Source organism: Somniosus microcephalus, chromosome 1, assembly GCF_052327205.1.
Source record: "Somniosus microcephalus isolate GS21.2 chromosome 1, FLI_Smic_1.0, whole genome shotgun sequence".
NCBI classification, from domain to species: domain Eukaryota; kingdom Metazoa; phylum Chordata; class Chondrichthyes; order Squaliformes; family Somniosidae; genus Somniosus; species Somniosus microcephalus.
Genome location: NC_140987.1, coordinates 253188456 through 253212696, shown reverse-complemented (window position 1 = coordinate 253212696; position 24241 = coordinate 253188456). Strand labels below are relative to the sequence as shown.

The 24241-nt window shown below is 45.3% G+C and overlaps 1 protein-coding gene across 3 annotated transcripts in view; it reads right to left on the bottom strand.

Annotated features, from left to right (window-relative positions):
* Positions 1-4636: 4636 nt before the first annotated feature.
* The window catches only part of megf10 (multiple EGF-like-domains 10), a 267435-nt gene continuing 247830 nt past the window's right edge, over positions 4637-24241 (bottom strand). Inside the window, exons 21-25 of one of the 3 annotated variants that reach the window (XM_085992069.1) lie at positions 21410-21537; positions 18296-18422; positions 16531-16575; positions 14764-14970; positions 4637-6259 (exon numbers count right to left, since the gene is read on the bottom strand). In XM_085992069.1, coding sequence (XP_085848195.1) covers positions 6099-6259; positions 14764-14970; positions 16531-16575; positions 18296-18422; positions 21410-21537 — 668 coding nt within the window. In that variant the 3' untranslated portion in view covers positions 4637-6098. Of the gene's footprint in view, positions 6260-14763; positions 14971-16530; positions 16576-18295; positions 18423-21409; positions 21538-24241 lie in introns of those variants that run through there. The other 2 variants (XM_085992076.1, XR_015078906.1) reach the window with 2 other exon arrangements.

Here is a 24241-nt window from a genome sequence, read left to right as displayed (position 1 = left end):
TGTTATCGTTGTGGAAAGACAACGCACGATCAGAACCAGTGTTGGTTTAAAAACCAAGAATGCAGAACGTGTGGCAGGCTTGGCCACATAGCTAAAGTATGCCGGTCAGGAAAGAAGACCAGCAACAAAAAGTCACCGCAAGGAAAATACGCAAAGGTACACAAGGTGACAAAGAACAGTTTGGCCGAACAGAAGTCAGATTCAGACGCTAGCAGTAATGAACTGGATAGCTTAAGAGTACACAACGTTGGTAAGGATGCAGATCTCCAGACAATTTGGGTCACTCTTCAGATAGCAGGAGTCCAAGTAAAAATGGAATTGGACACTGGATCGGCATTGACGGTCATGAATAAGAAAGATTACAGAAGGTTATTCCAACATATTCCCCTACAGGATACGGAGATTATATTGAAAACATACACGGGGCAAAGAGTGTACCCCATCGGAAAAATAGAGGTAGAAGTGGTCCACAAGGGCGAAGAAAGCCAAGTAATGGACTTATATGTGCTACCTGAAGGAGGTCCACCACTACTAGGACGGGAGTGGATTAGGAAAATGAATATGGACTGGCACTCCTTGAAGGCACTAACGGTAGATTCCGGGGAAACAGATGTCAAACCTAAATGATTGTCCAGAATATTGGATGATGCTAAAGAGGTGTTCCAGCAGGGACTGGGAACACTGAGAGGAATTACGGCAAACATCAAGATTGATGAACATGCACAACCCAAATTTTTTAAAGCCAGACCGGTACCCTATGCAATACGACCTACTGTTGAAGCGGAACGGGAAGCACTAGAACGTTCAGGTGTACTGTCTAAGGTAGATTGGAGTGAGTGGGCTACGCCCATTGTTCCCGTTATGAAACGTCCTGCGAGCAACAAGCCAGGAGATCCAGGGAAGGTTCGCATCTGTGCAGATTTCAAAATCACCGTTAATCCGGTGCTTCACACGGTGCAGTATCCGCTTCCACGGATTGAGGATATTTTCGCTTCATTGTCTGGCAGGAAACACTTCACCAAGATAGACCTGGCGCAGGCGTACTTGCAGATGGAGGTTGAGGAAGAGTCACGCCAATACCTCACGATCAACACGCATCGAGGGTTGTACCGGTACAATAGGCTGGTTTTTGGAGTGGCATCGGCTCCAGCAATTTGGCAGAGGGCCATGGAGCAGGTATTACAGGGAATTCCAGGCACACAATGTTACCTGGACGATATTCTGATCACAGGTGATGGTGATGAACAACATCTCGCAAACTTGGAACTGGTGCTCAACAGACTGAAAGAGTATGGACTTAGAGTAAATCAGCAGAAATGTGAGTTCTTCCAGAAGCGGATCTCATACTGTGGCCATGTCATTGACCGGGAGGGGCTTCATAAGTCTCCTGACAAGATTGAGGCAGTTGTAAAGGCTCCCGCTCCGGAGAATGTCTCTCAGTTGAGGTCGTTTCTAGGATTAATTAACTATTACCATAAATTTCTGCCAAATCTATCCACGGTACTGCACCCGTTAAACGCTCTTTTACAGAAAGGGGTACCATGGGAATGGGGCGAAAACTGTAAGAAGGCATTTCGCAAAAGCAAAGAATTGATCACCTCAGAGGAAGTGTTGGCTCACTTCAACCCGACACTGCCTATTCGGTTGGCTTGTGATGCTTCTCCATATGGTATTGGGGCAGTACTCTCACACAAGTTGCCAAATGGCACGGAAAGGCCAGTCGCGTTTGCATCCAGATCATTGACCTCCGCTGAGCGCAACTATGCGCAGATCGATAGGGAGGCTCTTAGCCTTGTATGGGGAGTGAAGAAGTTTAATCATTACCTGCAGGGCCAAAAATTCACACTTCTGACAGACCATCAACCGTTGGTATCCATTTTTAACCCTAAGAAGGGTGTTTCGGTGATGACAGCGCAGCGTCTCCAGAGATGGTCTCTTTTCCTAGGGGCACATCAATATCAAATAGAATTCAAAGGTACGAAACAGCATGGCAATGCTGATGGGCTGTCGCGCCTGCCACTACCTGAAGAAGACACGACGAAAGTTGACCCTGTTGAGTTATTTCATTCGACCATCAAGTGTTTACCAGTCACCAATGCAAGTATTGAAAGAGAAACCAGGAACGACCCGACACTGTCCAGAGTCTACGAGGTGACAGTGAAAGGATGGCCAACACGGGGTGATCCTCTGTTACCGGCATTTTCGGCAAGGCGAGACCAGCTGTCCGTCTGCCATGGTACCTTGATGTACGGGACAAGAGTGATTATTCCTCCCAAGTTAAGGGAAAGAGTTTTAAACGAACTGCATGAAGGTCATCTGGGGGGAGTTAAAATGAAAAGTCTTGCTAGGGCTTATGTATGGTGGCCGGGTATTGACCAACAGATTGAGGAGTTAACGAAAAGCTGCGCTGGGTGCCAAAAAGTGCAAAATGCACCTCCGATAGCACCGCTACACCCATGGGAATGGCCTTCAGCCCCATGGCAACGCGTACACATTGACTTTGCTGGTCCATTCATGGACTCCATGTTCCTAATCGCGGTGGACGCACATTCCAAATGGCCAGAAGTCATCAAGATGAATACCACTACTTCAGAAAAGACAATTGCGGTGTTAAGAACAATATTCGCAAGGAACGGATTGCCAGAACAGATCTGTTCGGACAACGGACCACAGTTTGTATCGGAAGAATTCCGACAATTCTTAAAGAAGAATGGAGTAAAACATTATACCTCTGCCCCATATCATCCGGCGACAAACGGGTTGGCTGAAAGATTTGTCCAGACATTCAAAAAGGCAATTAAGGCCATGAACGATGATCAGATTCCGCTGCAACACAAGGTCGACAAGTTCCTGATGTCCTATCGAAACGCCGATCATGCAGTGACTAACCAAAGTCCTGCCATGATGTTTTATAACAGGAGGTTGCGGTCCAAGTTGGACTTGTTAAAACCAAATGTGCGGAGGGAAGTGGAAAACAAACAGTTTCGGCATATTAACAACAAGACCACTCGAACTTTCGACGTAGGACAACCAGTGTTGGCAAGGGGCTATGGAAATGAAAAATGGCAGTCCGGAACAATTCGGGCCAGACAAGGACCTCTGATGTACACAGTAGATATTGGTCATAATGTGATAAGGCGTCATGCGGATCAACTGGTAGAGTCGAGAGCAAGGGTCGAACCCATGGTTGTGACAGAGACAACTGTGGAAGACGTTAATGAACCTGAAGCATCTACCTCGGCAGGGAATGTACTTGATGATGATGACACCCAATACATTGGAAACCAAATAGAGGAGGCACCTCAACAACAAGAATCAGAGACTACTGAGAGGCGTTATCCAAGCCGCATCAGAAAGCCTCCTGAGAGACTGAACCTTTGAACTGTTATACCTGAAGTTATATATGTATATATGTTATGTTAAATGGGGATATGACTGTTAAGCTAAAAAGGGAGGATTGTGGTGTATGTAACCTGTTCCACCTTAAGAGATGTACTACTTTCTCTGGCTGCTGTATACGTAATACTGGTGGTGACCACACCGGTATATAAGCACTGTGTAGTAATATTGTATTCAGTATAGTCCCTACCTCCAACCAGTAAAGACCTGTTGAATTTACTCTTGTAGTCTGTGTAGTAATTATCACTATAACACACAGACTTAACACTACCCAGGTTGTCTGCCTCTTCTGTTGCTGCCCCTTTAAGCAGCAGCATGCCTCTGCCAACTCCTCGAGTTATTTTCTAGCCCCCCAACCATCTCCGCTCCCCTTTCACGCTCCCCCAATTCCCCTTCTCCGCTCCAGCCCCTTCCCTTCATGGCCCCATTTGGGAACTAACACCTTCTGTTCATTGTTTTCCACACCCCCAGTGTACCGGAGGCATAGCTTTCACACCTCTTTCTCCCTTTTTAAAAATCAGCTGGCCCTACAATTCACAAGAGGGTCAGTCAAGGCCACAACCAGGGCCAAAGTACTGCTCTCCTCAGCTCCTCTGATGTTTCATCAGATTTTGGGCACAGGCTTTGGACAATTAAAATCGTATGTACAAAAAGAAAAAAAAAACTTGTATTTATACAGCACCTTTCACCATCTCAGGACATCCCAGGGTGCTCTACAGCCAATGAAGTACTTTTGAAGTGTAGTCACTGTTGTAATGTAGGAAACGCTGCAGCCAATTTGCACACTAGGTTCCCAAACAGCAATGTGATAATGACCAGATAATCTGTTTTTGTGATGGTGGTTGAGGGATAAATATTGGCCAGGACACGGAGAACTCCCCTGCTCTTTCTTGAAATAGTGCCATGGGATCTTTTACATCCACCTCAGTTCAACGCCTCATCAGAAAGATGGCACATTCGGCAGTGCAGTACTGCAGTGTCAGCCTAGATTATGTGCGCAAGCCTCTGGAGTGGGACTTGAACCCACAACCTTCTGACTCAGAGGCGAGATTGCTACCTACATGGCTGACATTGCACTATCTGGGGCCCAGTGTTTCATAGGAACAGGAACAGACCATTCAGCCCCTCGAGCATGTTCCACCATTCCATTAGATCATGGCTGATCTGTATCTTCATTAAATAAAACTGAAATGGCCGAGGCAAAAGGAGGTATTTGTACTTAGAGACATAGACTGAGTACTCTTTCAAGAGTAATTTTTATTGGAAAGCTGTTGGCAAACACTCTATGCATAAAAAGTAGCAGATATAATGCTTAAAGAGCAGAAGAGGGATGAAAAAATTTAGTGCTAGTTTTCATTCAGGGTAAATGAATAGGAATAATACACCTCAATTGCTTTGTTATGATTTAAACTGATCAAGATAAAGGACATAAATAATGTAATAAAAACGTTATCATTCAGGTAAAAGAATCAGTCTTTGTGGGGCAGTATATTTAATATGTCACAATGCAACACGGCTACAGTGCAACAGCACTTACAAATTAATGTTACTGATGGGGCAAGATCTTACTCTACAGTTTTAAGTCCATTAAACAAGTTACCACTTGTCAGTCGGTTTAACCTGGTTTACATCTATGTACAACTTATTATACGATAACAAGACTAATAATACTGGCTCAGGAAATCTGAGGCAAGGTCCCTACAACAAAATAAAAATACTCTCATGTAACGATGAAACCAATGTGTTAATCTGAACACAGAATTAAATGTAAAAACAAGAGCAAAGAGCATGAGGACCACAAACATGTTTTGATAATGCAGTTGGTTACTGAAAAAAACAAAATCACTGCTATCTTTACAAACTTATTTTGTGATGCACAAGACCAGCTTAAGCACAGCATTGTTTTTTATTTTACAAAAAAAGCTCGCAGAGGAAAACAGAAAAGGGTTGTGGCTGCACAGATTCAAAGGCATGTGGGATGTGGCTACGATGCAATGGAAATCTCCATTCCATGACTACATTTACAGTGCATGTTTTAATCACTGAACTCTAAGGATTCATCAGTGACTGCCGCTTTGCTTATGATCACTTGCAGTCATCGTTTGATTGTTTCTGTTCACACCTTTTCCTCAGCTTAGCTAAATTTTTCTATACAAAATATAAGGAACGAAAATATTTTTAAGCTTCCTACTTTAAGAAATGATTATCAATATGTATCATCGAGTGTTAGTAATGTATACATAGAATGATTTATTTTAAAACTTGTGGGATTTAAGGAATGACGTGTTTATAAGATGGACATGTTTAGAAGGACCTTCTTTCTGAAAAATGTTGGACAATTAAATTCTTCACTGGCAATTTTTTTCGCAATATGAATAACACGGTATACTTAACCTTGAATGCCCAGATAATTCCATGTGTCTGTACCAGACACTGGATCTAATGTCAGTCCTCAAAGACACCTCAGAAAAAAAAGACAAAAGGACTTTAAAAAAAAAAAAGGGGAGTCTCTTTAGTTGTGTGGTGGCCTCCAAAATTTCCCCATTCTTCATCGGCAACTCGGCTGAGCTCTGGTGTTAAATCATCATCTAAATAGGGCCAGAAGTGCTGGCAAGACATTGGTCAGATTTCTCCTGACATCACCCGAGAGAGCTATTCAACCTGGACTGTCCGTCAGTTGTAAATTGCTGCCATTGAACTCATTCGGTGTCATTCGTTTTCTGTGATGGTGAAGGACTGTTTCGGACCGGGAGCAAGTCATAATGGCACGGAATGTGACTGTTCTTGGGCATATCGTACGGGTCCTGGCCATAGGCTGCGTTGTTGCAGTACGTTCCTTGGACGATGCTTACAGTTGGTTCTAGAATACAAGAATATTGTGTTTAATCGCTATGCATATTAAACCTTATCCAGGAAAGCATATACGCTACAGTATAGAAAGTAACACCAATTAGAAGTATGTAGACGTAGAATCATAGATTCATACAGCACAGAAGGAGGCAATTCAGCCTATTGTGCCTGTGCCGGCTCTTTGAAAGAGCTATCCAATTAGACCCACTCCCCTCTGCTCTTTCCCCAGCCCTGCAAATCTTTCCTTTTTAAAGAGATGTTTCCACTTGTGGGGGAGTCCAGAACTAGAGGCCATAATTATAAGACAGTCACTAATAAATCCAATAGGGATTTCATGAGAAACTTCTTTACCCAGAGAGTGGTGAGAATGTGGAACTCGCTACCACAAGGAGTTGTTGAGGCGAATAACATAGATACATTTAAGGGGAAGCTGGATAAGTACATGAGGGAGAAAGGAATAGAATGATATGCTGATTGGGTGAGATGAAGTAGCTTGGGAGGAGGCTCATGTGGAGCATAAATTCCAGCATAGACCAGTTGGGCCAAATGGCCCGTTTCTGTGCTGTACATTCTATGTTTCTTTAATCTGACTGCCATCATTGCTGTCCAGGTTGCCTGCTTCCTCCATTGCTGCTGTTGTCCCTTTAATCAGCAGCAAGTTTATTATCCTACTGTCGCTGCTGTACCAGGTTTCTGCCGAATCCTCCAGATATTTTCCAGCCCCCAACCATCTCCACTCCCCCTTCACGCTCCCCCAAATCCCCTTCCCCAATCCAGCCCCTTCTCCTCGTGGCTCCATTTGGGAACTAATGCCTACCTTTCATTATTTTCCACCCACCCCCCCACCCCTCAGTGTATCTGAGGCACGGCAGGATGTAGTTACACAGCTTTCATGCCTTGCTCTACCGTTTTAAAATCAGCTGACAATGCAATTCACAAAAAGGTCAGTCAGGGCCACAACCAGGGCCAACGTACTGCTCCTCTCAGATCCTCCGATGCACTGTGTTGTTGGCATTTTAGGCCCAGAATTTTGACAAAATTAAATCTTTTGTATCTTGGGCTCAGTGTTTCACCGCTTGGCTCCCAGTTCAGCAATGCCTTGATTTAAAAATTCTCATCCTTGTGTTTAAATCCCTCCATGGCCTTGCCCCTCCTTATCTCTAACCTCCTCCAGCCCAACAACCCTCCGAGATCTCCGTGCTCCTTCAATTCTGGCTTCTTGCGCATCACCAATTTTCATTGCTCCACCATTGGCGGCTATGCTTTCAGCTGTCTGGGCCCTAAATTCTGGAATTTACTCCCTAAACCTCTCCACCTCTCTCCTCCTTGAAGACACTCCTTAAAACCAACCTCTTTGACCAAGCTTTTGGTCACCTGTCTTAATAGCTCCTTCGGTGGCCCAGTGTCAAATTTTTGTCTGATAACGCTCCTGTGAAGCGACTTGCGACATTTCACGACATTAAGGCGCTATATAAATGCGTGTTGTTTTTGTCATTGGAAAGCACCACCTCCTGATCAGTTTTTTTTACTTTCTTCCACTTTCCCCAATTATTTACCCGACAAAGTGGAAAATTGCCCCGGTATGTCAGGACAAATCCAATCCAGCCAATTACCGCCCCATCAGTCAACTCTCAATCATCAGCAAAGTGATGGAAGGTGTCATCGACAGTGCTATCAAGCAGAGCACTTACTCGCCAATAACCTACTCGCTGATGCCCAGTTAGGGTTCCGCCAGGACCACTCGGCTCCCGACCTCATTACAGCCTTGGTCCAAACATGGACAAAGGAACTGAATTCCAGAGGTGAGGTGAAAGTGACTGCCCTTGACATCAAGGCAGCATTTGACCGAGTGTGGCATCAAGGAGCCCTAGTAAAACTGAAGTCAATGAGAATCAGGGGGAAAACTCTCTACTAGCTGGAGTCATACCTAGCACAAAGGAAGATGGTTGTGGTTGTTGGAGGCCAATCATTTCAGCCCCAGGAGTTCCTCAGGGCAGTATCCTCGGCCCAACCATCTTCAACTGCTTCATTAATGACCTTCCCTCCATCATAAGGTCTGAAGTGGGGATGTTCACTGATGATTGCACAGTGTTCAGTTCCATTCACAATTCCTCAGATAACAAAGTAGTCTGTGCCTGCATGCAGTAAGACCTGGTCAACATTCAGTCTTGAGCTGATAAATGGCAAGTAACATTTGCACCACACAAGTGCCGGGTAATGACCATCTCTAACAAGAGTCTAGCCACCTTCCCTTGATATTCAATGGGATTAACATCACGGAATCCCCCACAATCAACAGCTTGGGAGTCACCATTGACCAGAAACTTAACTGGACCAGCCACATAAATACTGTGGCTAGAAGAGCAGGTCAGAGGCTAGGTATTCTGCGGCGTGTGTCTCACCTCCTGATTCCCCAAAGCCTTTTCACCATCTACAAGGCACAAGTCAGGAGTGTGATGGAATATTCTCCACTTGCCTGGATGAGTGCAGCTTCAACAACACTCAAAGGCACATACACTACAGTGTCGAGCTTCTTAAGAGCCCCATGTGTACTGTAATGCCGGTAATGGCCACTCGGGCTATATAAGCCTGTATATTGTGTTGTATCAGTTAGTTCCCCTCCAGACTTTGTTTAGTAAACACCTATGAAACCAACTCCTGTCTTCAGTGTCTCTATCAACACACAGACACAACAGTGGCGACGAATTGGAAACGGACTTACCTGCAATTCGGCAGCACCTCAAGGACATCGATTCCTCTGGCGTCCAAAGTTGAAGAAAAATCAAGAGGAAGAAAAAGCTGTGGTTTCACCAGCTAGCCAAGCTGGTGGCAGGTACTGCAATAATCCTTCCTGGGCGTCGGGCTGGGGCTCCAGCGGCTGGCTCTACAGCTGGGCCAAGCAGCGAAAGCGGAGGCAAGCAGTAACAGACGGGGAGGGAGCACTCGGGAGACGGCCGGCGCTGCAAGCAGGTCGGCGTTCAGACCTAGAGAGAGAGTCCGGCGGGAACGAGTCTCCAACTGTAAATAAATAAATAAAAAGAATGGAAACCGCGGGAAACAGCGTTGTCATCGGCAGCAGCGGCGGGGAAGCGCCATATCTTTTCTGCAGAAAAGAAAGAAAAGCGCGGGAAGCGCCATTTTATTTCTAGGATGCCTAAGTCTGGCAATATTGATGCTTTTGATAATGAGATAGAGGATTGGACCACATATGTGGAAAGAGTGGAGGTATATTGCACCGCAAATGGAATAGAAGATGAAAAAAAAGCTTCAGTACTGCTAAATCTAATGGGCGCAAAGACATACGGGCTGTTACGAAATTTAATCACTCCAGCCAAACCAAAGGACAAGAATTTTAAAGAAATTGTTGATACCCTACAGGAGCACTTAAACCCAACACCGCTGCTGATAGCAGAATGATTCAAATTCTTCAAGAGAAATCAACACAAGAATGAAAGTAACGCTGATTACCTCACCGAATTAAGAAAGCTATCAAAACACTGCCAATTTGGGGCAGGACTAGCAGATTATCTTCGAGACAAATTCGTCTGCGGTCTCCTAAGTGAAGGAACACAGAAAAGGCTGCTTTCTGAAAAAGATTTAACACTGGACAAGGCTTTCAGTATGGTTGTATCATACGAAGCAGCCGCAAGAGGAGCTGCAGAGATACAACAAAAGACACAGGACTTCGGCACCCATGAAATGACACAGGGTTGAGAGAGATGTTATCGCTGCGGCAGATCCACCCATGACCAGAGGGACTGCTGGTTCAAGGACAAAGCATGCAGGCAATGCGGAAAGATTGGACACATTGCACGGGTATGCCGATCTGGACAAAAAAAATCCACAGACAGGAAAAAAAAAATCAATAAAGAAAAGTACAGAAAGGTACAAATGATGACGGACAGTAGCTCCAAAGACCAGGAGAGCGATAGCGAATCCGAAAACAAGAGACTAAGCTGTCTCAAATTACATAATGTAATTGCCAAAGATGATTACCAGACCATTTGGGTTACCCTCACGATAGCAGGGTCCCCAGTTAAAATGGAGCTAGATACAGGATCAGCTCTGACCGTTATAGATCGACGGGATTACGAGCGGCTATTTCCGCATATACCTTTAAAAGACACATCCATTATCTTGAAAACATATACGGGGCAGAAAGTATACCCCAAAGGAAAAATAAGGGTGCCTGTTGTATACAACGGCAAGGAAATACAAAAGTTGTATTTATACATTCTACAAGATGGTGGTCCACCGCTGTTGGGACGTGAATGGATCAGGAAAATACGTTTAGACTGGCACTCCATTCAGACACTGACGGTGACCAGTAAGAAAAAAAACGATGATGACGTCATACCTGAACGATTAAAAGACATCTTGGCCAACGCCAAAGAAGTGTTTCAAGAGAAACTAGGAACCTTGAAAGGCATCACCGCCTCAATAAATGTGGAAGATGCAGCAATTCCCAAGTTTTTTAAGGCAAGACCGGTGCCATACGCAATTCGTCCAGCAGTCGAGGCAGAGCTGGAGAATTTGGAAAAGGCAGGCGTATTATCCAAAATAGATTGGAGCGAGTGGCAACACCCATCGTTCCAGTCATGAAGAAAGCATTGAATAATGATAAATCTGAAGAACAGAGAAAAATTCGCATCTGTGGAGACTTCAAGGTGACTGTAAACCCGGTCCTTCACATGGTACAGTATCCTCTTCCGAGGATAGAAGATATTTTCGCCTCACTATCCGGAGGGAAACGTTTCACCAAAATTGACTTGGCACAGGCATATCTACAGATGGAGGTTGAAGAGGCCTCTAAAAAATATCTCACGATAAATACACACAAAGGTCTGTACCAGTACAATCGACTGGTTTTCGGAGTAGCATCCGCTCCAGCTATCTGGCAAAGAGCTATGGAGCAAGTCCTCCAAGGGATTCCGGGGACTCAATGCTACCTAGACGACATCCTTGTAACAGGAGAAAACGACAACGAGCACCTTGCCAATTTGGAGCAGGTGCTCACTAGGCTGAGAGAACGGGGCCTACGAGCAAATCGCCCCAAGTGCAAATTTTTTCAAAATCAAATATCATATTGTGGCCACATAATTAATAAGGAAGGGTTGCATAAGTCACCTGAAAAAATTGAAGCGGTCATAAAAGCCCCAGCACCTGAAAATGTTTCACAATTAAGGTTGTTCCTGGGATTAATAAATTACTATCATAAATTTTTACCGAACTTATCAACTCTTCTACACCCTCTTAATGAACTGCTACAAACAGGAGTAATTTGGAAATGGAGCGAAGACTGTAAACGTGCCTTCCATAAATGCAAAGACTTAATCATGTCCAAAGAAGTTTTGGCTCATTACAACCCATCACTGCCAATCAGACTGGCGTGCGATGCATCCCCTTACGGCGTAGGAGCGGTATTATCGCATAGATTCCCTGATGGCTCGGAACGGCCGATAGGTTTTAGCGTCACGCTCATTGAACTCAGCTGAGCGTAACTATGCCCAGATCGACAGGGAAGCACTCAGCCTGGTATGGGGAGTGAAGAAATTCAACCATTACCTACACGGACAAAAATTTACCTTGTTGACTGACCATCAACCCCTCATCTCCATATTCAACCCTAAAAAGGGTGTTCCCATTATGACAGCGCAAAGGCTACAGAGGTGGTCCCTTTTTCTAGGGGCACACCAATACAACATAGAATACAAAGGATCAAAACAGCATGGGAATGCTGACGGGTTATCGCGCCTACCGTTGCCAACGGTAGAAGAAGCACCTACCGTAGACCCAGTGGAGATTTTCCACTCTACCATAGTCGAATGTCTACCAGTAACAAATTCTGCCATTGAAAGGGAAACTAGAAATGACCGGACTCTCTCACGAGTCTACGATTTAACAGCGAAGGGATGGCCAGCACATGGCGAACCGCTGTTGCCAGCATTCTCGCAAAGAAGAGAACAGCTGTCAGTGTGCCGAGGAACCTTGATGTGTGGATCCAGAGTGGTGATTCCACCCAAACTCCAGGATAAAGTTCTAAAGGAGCTTCACGAGGGGCATCTGGGTGGAGTGAAAATGAAGAACCTAGCCAGGGCATTTGTATGGTGGCCAGGTATCGATGGAGACATCGAAGAAATGACCAAGAGCTGCCTAGGATGCCAGAAGGTCCAAAACGCTCCACCCCAAGCCCCTCTACATCCATGGGAGTGGCCCTCACCTCCCTGGCAAAGGGTACACATCGACTTTGCTGGTCCATTTATGGACTCAATGTTCTTAATCGCGGTTGATGCACACTCCAAGTGGCCGGAGGTAATAAAGATGTCCTTCACCACCACAGAAAAAACCATCACAGTATTAAGGACCATATTTGCCAGGAATGGGCTGCCGGAGCAGATCTGTTCTGATAATGGACCGCAATTTGTGTCCGAAGAATTCAGGAAGTTCTTAAAAAAACAATGGGGTTAAGCACTACACGTCCGCCCCATACCATCCCGCCACCAATGGATTGGCTGAAAGGTTTGTCCAGACCTTCAAGAAGGCCATAAAGGCCATGGGTAATGAAGACATAAAACTTCAGCACAAGGTGGATAACTTCTTGTTCGCATACAGGAATGCAACACATATGGTTACAAACCAAACTCCCGCCATGATGTTCTTCAATAGAAGCCTAAGATGCCGGCTGGATTTGATCAAGCCCAACATCAGAAGGGACGTGGAGAACCGGCAATTTCAAGGCATGAATGAAAGGCCAACTAGAACCTTCCAGATAGGTCAACAAGTTTTGGCCCGGGACTACCGTACCGAGAAATGGCAGCCTGGAACTATCTGCACACGACTAGGACCGCTGATGTATACCGTGGACATCGGAGAAAGCATAATAAGGCGCCATGCTGACCAAATCATAGAGTCATCCGAAAAGGGACAACCTACACCACAACTCTATACGCCTAACGATGAAGTAGAGATACCCATATCTACCTCCGATCCGGTGATACTGGAACCCGATGAACCCGACACTGGCATTCAAGCCAAATCAGCCTTGCCAAAAGAACCTACTACACCACCAGAAACTACTACACCACCGAGGCGTTATCCGGACCGAGTCAGGAAGCCTCCAGAGAGACTGACTTATAATTAATTAACTGCAGCAATGTGTAGATTATTTTTCTTGTAACATGTAATTAATAATTACTTAAAATATTATGTACTGGTTGGCTAAAAGGGGAGGAATTGTAGTGTATGTGCCTTTAAGAGCCCCATGTGTACTGTAATGCCGGTAATGGCCACTCGGGCTATATAAGCCTGTATATTGTGTTGTATCAGTTAGTTCCCCTCCAGACTTTGTTTAGTAAACACCTATGAAACCAACTCCTGTCTTCAGTGTCTCTATCAACACACAGACACCATCCAGGACAAAGCAGCCCGCTTGATTGGCACCCCATCCACCACCTTAAACATTTACTCCCTCCATCACCAGTGTACTGTGGCTGCAGTGTGTACCATCTACAAGGTGCACTGCAGCAACTCGCCAAGGCTTCTTCGGCAGCACCTCCCAAACCCGCGACCTCTTCCACCTAGAAGGACAAGGGCAGCAGGCGCATAGGAACACCACCACCAAGTTCCCCTCCAAGTCACACACCTTCCTGACTTGGAAATGTATCGTCTTTCCTTCATCGTCACTGGGTTAAAATCCTGGAACTCCCTCCCTAACAGCACTGTGGGAGTACCTTCACCACACGGACTGCAGCAGTTCAAGAAGGTGGCTCACCACCACCTTCTCAAGGGCAATTAGGGATGGGCAATAAATGCTGGCCTTGCCAGCGATGCCCACATTCCAGGAACAAATTTTTAAAAACATTCCCGGTACCTGTCTGTTTACCCTTTTCAGCTATGGTGCTGTTCTGCACTCTGGGTCTTGACACTTCATCCAATAATAAAAAGTGCAAATACGGTAAGAATGTAGATATGTTTTTACATTGTTTTAATACAGGACAAAGACAGAGCAGCTAATGTAGGCAGAATTGGTTTAAACGATGTGCTTGCAGATCTGGTCTTTAATAACAATGACAACTGTTATAACATTGGAGAAGGATGAAAGGTTAAACAATGGAACGGGATATTGACCAGGATATGCCTCTTATAGTTGTGTGTGTTCGTCAATCTGTTTGATGACTTAAGGGTCATAAAATAATCCAACAACGTTAAACTCAGGAAGAATTAGACAATGTAAGCTTTTTTTAAAAATGGTATAAAGCTTCACTCAGTTAGGAATTGGAGTTACATTCAAGGAGAGGTGCCGTGAAAGGCCTGGCTAGGCATCGCTCACGATTCACAGGGAGTTCTTTACACATGAGTATCGAGATGTAGGACTGTGTGTACTGCTATGTATGTAGTCTTAAGATGAATGTTTATTTTGAAGCAACGATAAATGTAGTTAATTGTCAGACATATTACAGTCTCTATCTTCCACAAAGCTGTTATAAAAAGGATGAGGATTATCGCAGCACGTACCAACTTCATAGACATTTTTATTGGCTGAAGTGGAGTTGCCAATCTCGGCATACGGCGAATCCCTGCGAGCTGGGGACTTCATCTCAACATACCCACATTCCGAGTTTTTAGATGTAAAAACCGGAGGGTCCTTGATAGTGGCATATGGGTTCTCAGTGCTGTTGAGTGAGCAGGTACTGGCACTACACCCTGAACTCTTCACCAGATCTGTGAAATTAAAAATAAATTATTCATCAAAATCAAAAAGCGGGTTGAATTTAAGAACACATCTGATGACCATAATTTAATTCGGACAGCGCGGCACGTGTTGACAATCAGCTGCACAGGGAAAGCACATTAACTCTTTGATTGCTGGCAGCTCCACAGAATTCTTGTGTTCTTTGGGCTTTAGAGTTTCTTGGGACTGCAGCTCATTCAGTCTGTGGTGTTGAAACCTCCCCCCATAATATTACAACAATAATTCCACTCAAACATTAGCTTTATTGCTGCAATATTCACATTATTTTACTAAAATAAAAATAGTTTTTAAATATAACATTTGAAATATTTATGCTCTCCCCACTGTCTCATTTTCCCCATGCTCTTTATTTCACCTTCCCTCTCTTTTCAATTTTTGGTATTTTTACTATACTTTTATATACAATTTCTCAATATTCGAGACTTTAATTTTTCTGCAACTTTTTTTCTTATTCCTTTAAGCTTACATAGAATCATATAGCAGGAGTCCACCCAGCCCATCGTGCCTGTGCCGGCTCTTTGAAAGAGCTATCCAATTAGTCTCACTCCCCTGTTCTTTCCCACAGAACCCTGTAATTTTTCCTTTTCAAGTATATATCCAATTCCCTTTGGAGAGTTACTATTGAACTTAACTTAACATTTTTTTCCCTGGATCTCCAGGGTTGCGGCTCTCAATTCTGAACCTGGGAGCCAAACAAGGTTCCGGACAACGTTACTTGATCTGGTTGCATCATTCAACTGGCCAGATCCAGAATTTGGAGATGAATGTCCCCGAGGATCTCCCACTCCGCCACCATAAACTCAAATCACCGTAGCTTCGGCGTTAGCAGGGTTTCCGCCAAACTTCCTCTCCCTCCACCCACGGCGCACCATGGCTGCACTGTGTACCATCTACAAGATGCACTGCAGCAACTCGCCAAGACTTCTTCGGCAGCACCTCCCAAACCTGCAACCTCTACCACCTAGAAGGCCAAGGGCAGCAGGCGCATGGGAACACCACCACCCCCAAGTTCCCCTCCAAGTCACACACCATCCTGACATGCACGTATATCGCTGATCCTTCATCGTCGCTGGTTCAAAATCCTGGAACTCCCTACCTAACAGCACTGTGGGAGCACCTTCACCACACAGACTGCAGCGGTTCAAGAAGGCGTCTCACCATCACCTTCTCAAGGGCATTTAGGGATGGGCAATAAATGCTGGCCTTGCCAGCGACGCCCACATCCCATGAGCAAATTAAATAAAACACTCCCGGTACCTGTCTGTCTACCCCTTTTCAGCTGTGGTGCTGTTCTGCATTCTGGGTCTTGACACTTCATCCAATAATAAAAACTAGTGGCGGGCAATGAATGCCAGCCTTGCCAGTGACACCCACAACCCGAGAATGAATTAAACAATTTTCTATTACTGTGCGATTAGACACTCTGGCTATTTGAGAAGTTCTCCCAGCTATTGCCCAGCAGAGTTTCTCATAGTTGGAATTCGAAAAGGTAAAAGCTTTGAGTGCAGAGAAACCATTTAAAACTGTACCTTTAAGAGATTTTCCAATATATCCTCTGTCAATACCAAAAGCACCTGTAAGTAAATAAAAAAACACAATAACTTTCTGACCACTAATTATTCAGCAACTGAGGCAGGACATGGATCAGTTCTGGGCCCCGCACCTCGGGAAGGATATATTGGCCTTGGAGGGGGTGCAGCACAGATTCACCAGAATGAAACCGGGGCTAAAAGGGTTAAATTATGAGGATATGTTGCACAGACTAGGCTTGTATTCTCTTGAGTATAGAAGATTAAAGGGCGATCTAACTGAGGTGTTTAAGCTGATTAAAGGATTTGATAGGGTAGAGAGAGAGAAACTAATTCCTCTGGTGGGGGGAGTCCAGAACAAGGGGGCATAACCTTAAAATTAGAGCTGGGCCGTTCAGGGGTGATGTCAGGAAGCACGTCTTCACACAAAGGGTAGTGGAAATCTGGATCTCTCTCGCCCAAAAAGCTGTTGAGGTTGGGAGTCAATTGAAAATGTAAAAACATGAGATTGATAAATTATTAGGCAAAAGGGATTAAGGGTTACGGAACCAAGGCGGGTAGATGGAGTTAAGATACAGATCAGCCATGATCTAATTGAATGGCAGAATAAGCTGGAGGGGCTGAATGGCCTCCTCCTGTTCCTACATAACAGTTTGATATCAGATGACACATAGACAAGGGGGATCTGATTGTAATCACTGTAAATGTTTATTTACATAAAGTTGGGTAGCTGAATAAAAATGTAACAGTTCTCAGTGTTCTTAAAAATCACGGCTTTTTAAGATAAATCAAACAGCCCTCAAACCACCGAGAGCAAGATTGAAGAAATAGTTGGCCATTTTTTTCAGATTACCTGCCCTGAGTTATATGTCATATTCCAGAATGTTCCAAAAGGAACTGCAACCGAACAGCACTGGTTTGAGCATCTTCACCACACGGATTGCAGCGGTTCAAGAAGGCGGTTCACCACCGCCTTCTCAAGGGCAACTAGGGATGGGCAATAAATGCTGGCCTTGCCAGTGACACCCACATCCGGAGAATGAATTAAGAGAAATCATGACTTTAACTGAAATCAAGGAGATGTTGGGGGGTTAAATCGGGAAAAATTCCGAGCATGTCGGGAAACCGGCTCCAACCCGCCAACTTCCGGGTTTTATGGAGACAGGACAAGGGATAGGCAGCCAACCCACTCCCAGGAGGTGGGTTGGCATTTTAAATATGTTAATGAGGCGGGATGCCTCTGATTTAACCTGCTTTGCAGGTGTTACAGTGGCTGGCCGCGTTTCCCAGGTACCGGGAAACTCGTCAGCTGGAGGGAGGCGAGGACTGCTTCGGGGAGAAGGCAAGTGCCTTCACAGCATTGCTTGTGAGGCAGGAGGTGCAGGAGTGCTTCCCCCGGCCATCTAAGCTCCTCCCCCCATCAGACTCTTCCCTCACCCCATATAAAGACCCCTGGGGTCAGGGATCGGAAATCCTCCCCCTACCCATGGTCAGGGATCAAACCACCCCCCCCCCCCGCAGTCATTGATCGTACCTGCCTGATCCTGCAGCCTACACCGGAGCCCTCCCTGCCCGACTGGAAGCCAAGCCTGTCAATCAGGCTGACTGCTGGGCGGGGAACCTGTCAGGGCCAAAAGACGAAACTCTGCCCTCTCACCTACATAACCCGCCCCTGTAATATCCAGGCCGTACTTTTCCAATCCAATGAGAGAATCCTTACATGCACTGTTTTCATTACCAAATAATGATGTAGAAAACGGAGTACCTAAATCATTAGGGTAGCCCCCTTGTTTCCAGTCTGCAGGTAGCGTTGCTGTGTAGTCCATAACTGGGCCTTGCTTTCCCTGACTCTTGAGATTTTTGATGTTTACAAATAGTTGATTGTTTTTTGTCTGTTGATTTGAAAATGAGCAATTAAGTTAGATCACCAGAAGAATTTATTCTGATCTTAATACCGTTCACTATATAGAGTTACACTTTCAATAGCCACACAGAACCCACATCTATTTGTCATTTTGGATGAGCTTGTGGCTTTACATTGAGTGGATTATTTGGTGGTGGTTTGAGGGTCCCTTGTGTCCAGGCCGGAATTACCATCGCAATCTGCGGCCTACCATGTGTGCACTCAGTGAAGGTGCTGGGAGCTCATTATCATTTAATAAAAGAAACAAATGAAGAACTTGCATTTCTATAGCGCCTTTCACGACCTCAGGACGTCTCAAAGTGCTTTGCAGCCAATGAAGTACTTTTGAAGTACGGTCACTGTTTTACTGTAGGAAATTGGCTGGGAAATTTGCGCACAGCAAGCTCCCACAAACAGCAATGTGAGAATGACCAGATAACCTGTTTTAGTGATGTTGATTAAGGGATAAATATTGGCCCAGGACACTGTGGAGAACTCACGTGCTCTTCTTCGAAATAGTGCCATGGGATCTTTTAGGGCATCTAAGAGGGCAGACGGGGACTTGGTTTAGCGTCTCATCAGAAAGATGGCACCTCTGACAGTGCAGCGCTCCCTCAGTACTGCACTGGGAGTGTCAGCCTAGATTTTTGTGCTCAAGCCTCTGGAGTGGGACTTGAACCCACGACCTTCTGACTCAGAGATGACAGCGCTACCCACTGAGCCATGGCTGACACCAAAATAAGGCGCTGGAGTTCCCAAATCCAGTGACCTGTGCTTCCATTACACTGAGGTTAGCTTAAAATGCAGTATTGCCGGCATCAGCTGACACTGGTGGAAGTGCTTTACTTTGGACCTGAAGAAACTTCCAAAACTCAATCGCTCGAGTTACAATCTGAAACCTTTTTTTGTTTCCTTGCCTTGATTGATCTGGACATTTTCCTTGTCCATCCCGGTGAGAATAGGGGTGATTCCAGATCAAGTTCTCCCGGGAAGAAACAGTACTGAAAGACAGTGCTGGTCAGAAAATTGTGGGTCTGCAGGTCTTGATTTTCCATCCGTTTAAATACGAACAATGATGGACAGGTAAAGACCCTCTCATCCTTCCAGCCTGTCCCATACAATTATGATGCCTTGTGTATCACAACATATACAGTCTCCACCCCAGCTGAAACCATGTGATCTCCAAGGAGGGGCGGAAAACCAGATTAAAAACCCCAGGTCAATTTGGGGGGGGGGGGGGAAGAAATCAGGGAAATTCCTCTCTGACCCTCCGCCCCACCCCCACCATTCTCCAGGTGACCGAAATTAGTCCAGGAGATGTCTCAATGAGACTAGTCCAATGAATCGAGGAAAGTCAAAGGCTTCGGGCTCGTGATTTCCCGACCAGAGCTCCCTGCGACTGCCACTCATTACCAAAGCTCCCCATCGGAGAATCAGCCCCACCAACACTGAACACCTTCAATATAAAGTTGTGACGTAAACTTTTTGAATCTACGCCGGCTATAACTATCATTAGCTTCTCGACATTTCCCAAATTGATCGGCTGTGACATTGCTCACAGCAGGTCAGATAAGACACACTTTTCTTGTAATAGCAGGAGCGTTATCCCTTGTTATCTGATTGAGATAACAAGGGATAACTAGTGGCCATATTTACCAGGGGCCATGAATATAAGATAGACATTAATAATTCCAATAAAGAATTCAGGAGAAACTTCTTTACCCAGAGAATGGTGAGAATGTGGAACTCACTACCACAGGGAGTGGTTGAAGCGAATAGTATAGATGTATTTAAGGGGAAGCTAGATAAACACATGAGGGAGAAAGGAATAGCAGGTTATGCTGATAGGGTGAGATGAAGAGGGGTGAGAGGAGCCCAGTGTGGAGCATAAACACCGGCACGGACCAGTTGGGCTGAATGGCCTGTTTGTGCTTTAAATCATAGGGCTAGAAATTTGGCTCCTTAGCACCTCCGGGGCGCAAAGGGCTTATCGCCCGTAATGGGGGGGGGGGGGGGGGGCAAAAAAAGCACCTCCCGAGAAATTTGGCAGGGCGTTGCTGAGGTGCTACCTGATAGCGCAGCGCCACTGCCGTTAACACCCCGGTCCGCTACGCCACCGGCAATGCCATCATCGCCTTGTGCCATGAACCCTTAGCACCCCGCCGAGGCCCCTTACTGCTGCACGGCAGAAATTCGACTGCGCCCTGCAACGCTGCCGCAGGCGATGTCAGCGCCAGCCTCGCGTGTCACGTACTAAGCCGAGCTCCGCTCGTGGTGCGGTATTTAAAGGGGAGAAGCAGCCGCGACCCACGCCGCCATTTTCTTTTTCTGGCCGACCTCCAGGTCAGCCGTCTGTGGTGTGCTATGGCATGGTCCTGGCCGTCATTGCGCAGCCCGGCGTCGCATCTCGATGCCGGGCTGTGGCCACAGCACCATGGTGGCCTAGTGTGGGCCATTAGAGGCCCTGCAGAGTGCGCAGCGGCCCTCCCCTTTAACTGAAGTGGAGGGGCATTGAAACGCAGCAGCCCGAGTTTGCGTTCCACTTCCTGGGCGGGGCGTTAAGCCGAATTTATCGGCCGGGGTGGTACTTCCGCGCCAGGCGCTAAATGTCCGGCCTCAACTCGATTACTACCCCCAAACGGGGCGTAACTGAATTTTGTGCCCATAGAATGATACAGCATAGAAGGAGGCTATTCAGCCCATCGTGTCTGTGCTGACTTTTTGGTAGAACAATCCAATTAATCCCACTCCTCTGCTCTTTCCCCATAAATAATGCTATGTAACACACGATGCATTGCTCTGCTACTAAGGTTAACTACCGTTTAAACAGGCCTGTTCCTTTGAGGTCACGAAGCTTTGATTGCTATAATTTCTGAGGGAATTGCTGTTGGCAGTTTGACAATCGTTGGTAACTGTCACTCAGTTGTAATTCAAACCGCAACTGTTATAATTTAGTTTACGGTGAATATGTTTTACCTTTCCAGATGTGCTCCGTTGACAGTTGTTGGTGTGAGGCGGACTCCCACATTGGGCTAAGGTGTGGTAACTTGGGTTGGAGAAATAATGACTGTTTCCATTCCCAGTATTACCTTGTGGCATATTCTCTACAAAAAGAGAGTCAGAAAATACCCTTACATTTGCAGTTTTGCTCATAACCTTTTCTCCGAGTTGGCTACAAGTATGAATTAGACCGTTTTGATGTGCTACACTGAGACAATAAAACAACAACAACTTGCATTTATATAGCACCTTTAATGTAGTAAACTGTTCCAAGGCACTTCACAGGTGTGTTATCAAACTAAATTTGACATCGAGCAACTTAAGGAGATATCAGAACAGGTGACCAAAAGCTTGGTCAAACGGTTAGGTTTTAAGGAGTGTCTTAAAGGAGGAGAAAGAGGGAGAGAAGCGGAGAGGTTAGGGAGGGAATTCCAGAGCTTAGGGCCCAGGCAGCTAAAGGCATGGCCACCAATGGTGGAGCGATAAAAATCGGGGATGCTCAAGAGACCAGAATTGGAGGAGTGCAGCGATCTCGGATGGTTGAAGGGCTGGAGGAGGACTTAAATACGACTTACTACAACATTAATGCACTTGTGCATCGGAAAATTCAATTTGAAGAGACAATCTGTTCATCCTTGAGGCGCTCCTGTACATCTCACTGAGTGTATTCAGTGAGGAGCTAAGCCACACAGTCTGGAAGGTCCAATTTATCGGTCCCAATCTGTAATGATTTAGCTGATCTCAACCAGGCCAGTGGTAGGGGGACTTTAAATGGTCTCAGTGTCCCAGGGTTAGGAAGGTGGAAAATAACCAGGGTCATCTTCATCCAGCAATGCCAGCTGCAAGTGTCCATTTCTGGATAGAGTCAGGCTGAGGTGTGATGCCCTCTATATTGTAGAGGATATTTACTAAATGGTACCAGGGATCAGGGACTTCAGTTATGTGGGGAGACTGGAGAAGCTGGGATTGTTCTTCTTAGAGCAGAGAAGGTTAAGGGGAGATTTAATAGAGGTGTTCAAAACAATGAAGAGTTTTGATCGAGTAGGTAGGGAGAAATTGTTTCCAGTGGCAGAAGGGTCAGTAACCAGAGGACACAGAATTAAGGTAATCGGCCAAAGAACCAAAGGGGAGATGAGGAGAACTTGCTTTTACGCAGCAGGTTATTATGGTTTGGAATGCACTGCCTGAAAGAGTGGTGGAAGAAGAATCAATAGTAACTTTCAAAAGGGAAATGGATAAATACTTGAAAAGGAAAAAAAATCGCAGGGCTATGGGGAAAGGGCAGGGGGAGTGGGAATAATTGGATAGTTCTTTCAAAGAGCTGGCACAGGTACGATGGGCCAAATGGCCTCATTCTGTGCTGTACGATTCTACGATATTGAATACACTGCCAATGGGAACTGCTACATTAATGATAGTAAGAGATTATTGAGTCTGTGAATTGCTTTTTTTTCCTGTATTAGCAGGTACAAAACAATTATCCATCATCGCCAGCATATCATACTATGTCACCGTCATAAAAGAATGACTTGCATTTCTATAATGCCTTTCATGACCTCAGGACGTCCTAAAGCACTTTACAGCCAATGAAGTACTTTTGAAGTGTAGTCACTGTTGTAATGTAGGAAACGCGGCAGCCAGTTTGCGCACAGCAAGATCCCACAACAGCAATGTGATAATGACCAGACAATCTGTTTTTAGTAATGTTGGTTGAGGGATAAGTATCGGCCAGGATATTGAAATAGTAGCTACGGGATCTTTTACATCCACCTGCGAGGGCAGACGGGTCTTGCTTTAACATTTCATCTGAACGACGGCACCTCCGACAGTGCAGCACTCCCTCAGCACTGCAATAGGAGTGTCAGCCTGGATTTTGTGCTCAAGTCTCTGGAGTGGGACTTGAACCAACAACCTTCTGACTCAGAGACAAAAAGTACCCACTGAGCCACGGCTGACACTTAAACATTATAGTTTCACACAAACTCTTAACTCCACTTCATAGACAATACAACCAGATCAAAAGCATAATGTATAAGATTCCTATCTACAATTCCCATTTACTCTTCCACAACATTAGCTTTGATCCAGACATAACCCATGCATAACTTTTCTTCACAAACCAGTCTGCACTAATTACAATTCAATGGGCTTTCAAGTATTACATTTTCTTTGCTTTTTTAAGTAGAATTCTAATATGGTATTAACAAAAAACATGACTGTCTCTGATCTCTGCCTATCCCTCCAGTCTTGGTTCACTATTTGGTCCATTACATACATCAGGGAATATTGAGCAGCTACTGATTCTTCAGTGTGTGTGTCGGGATTGTACTGTGCTTATACAGCATGTATAGAATGAAATCACTCAAATACACAGATGTGTCAGCTTAAGCCGATGAACACTGCAAGTCCAAGACCCCATCTGGACACTGCGTTCAGTTCTGGGCCCCGCACCTCAGGAAGGATATATTGGCCTTGGAGGGGGTGCATCACAGATTCACCAGAATGATATCGGGGCTAAAATGGATAAATTACGAGGACAGATTGCATAGACTAGGCTTGTATTCCCTCGAATATAGAAGATTAAGGGGTGATCTAATCGAGGTGTTTAAAATGATTAAAGGGTTTGATAGGGTAGAGAGAGAGAAACTATTTCTTCTGGTGGGGGGAGTCCAGAACAAGGGGGCAGAACCTTAAAATTAGAGCCTGGCCATTCAGGAATGTCAGGAAATGTTCTTCACACAAAGGGGAGTGGAAATCTGGAACCTTCTCCCCCAAAAAGCTGTTGAGGTCAATTAAAAATGTCAAAAC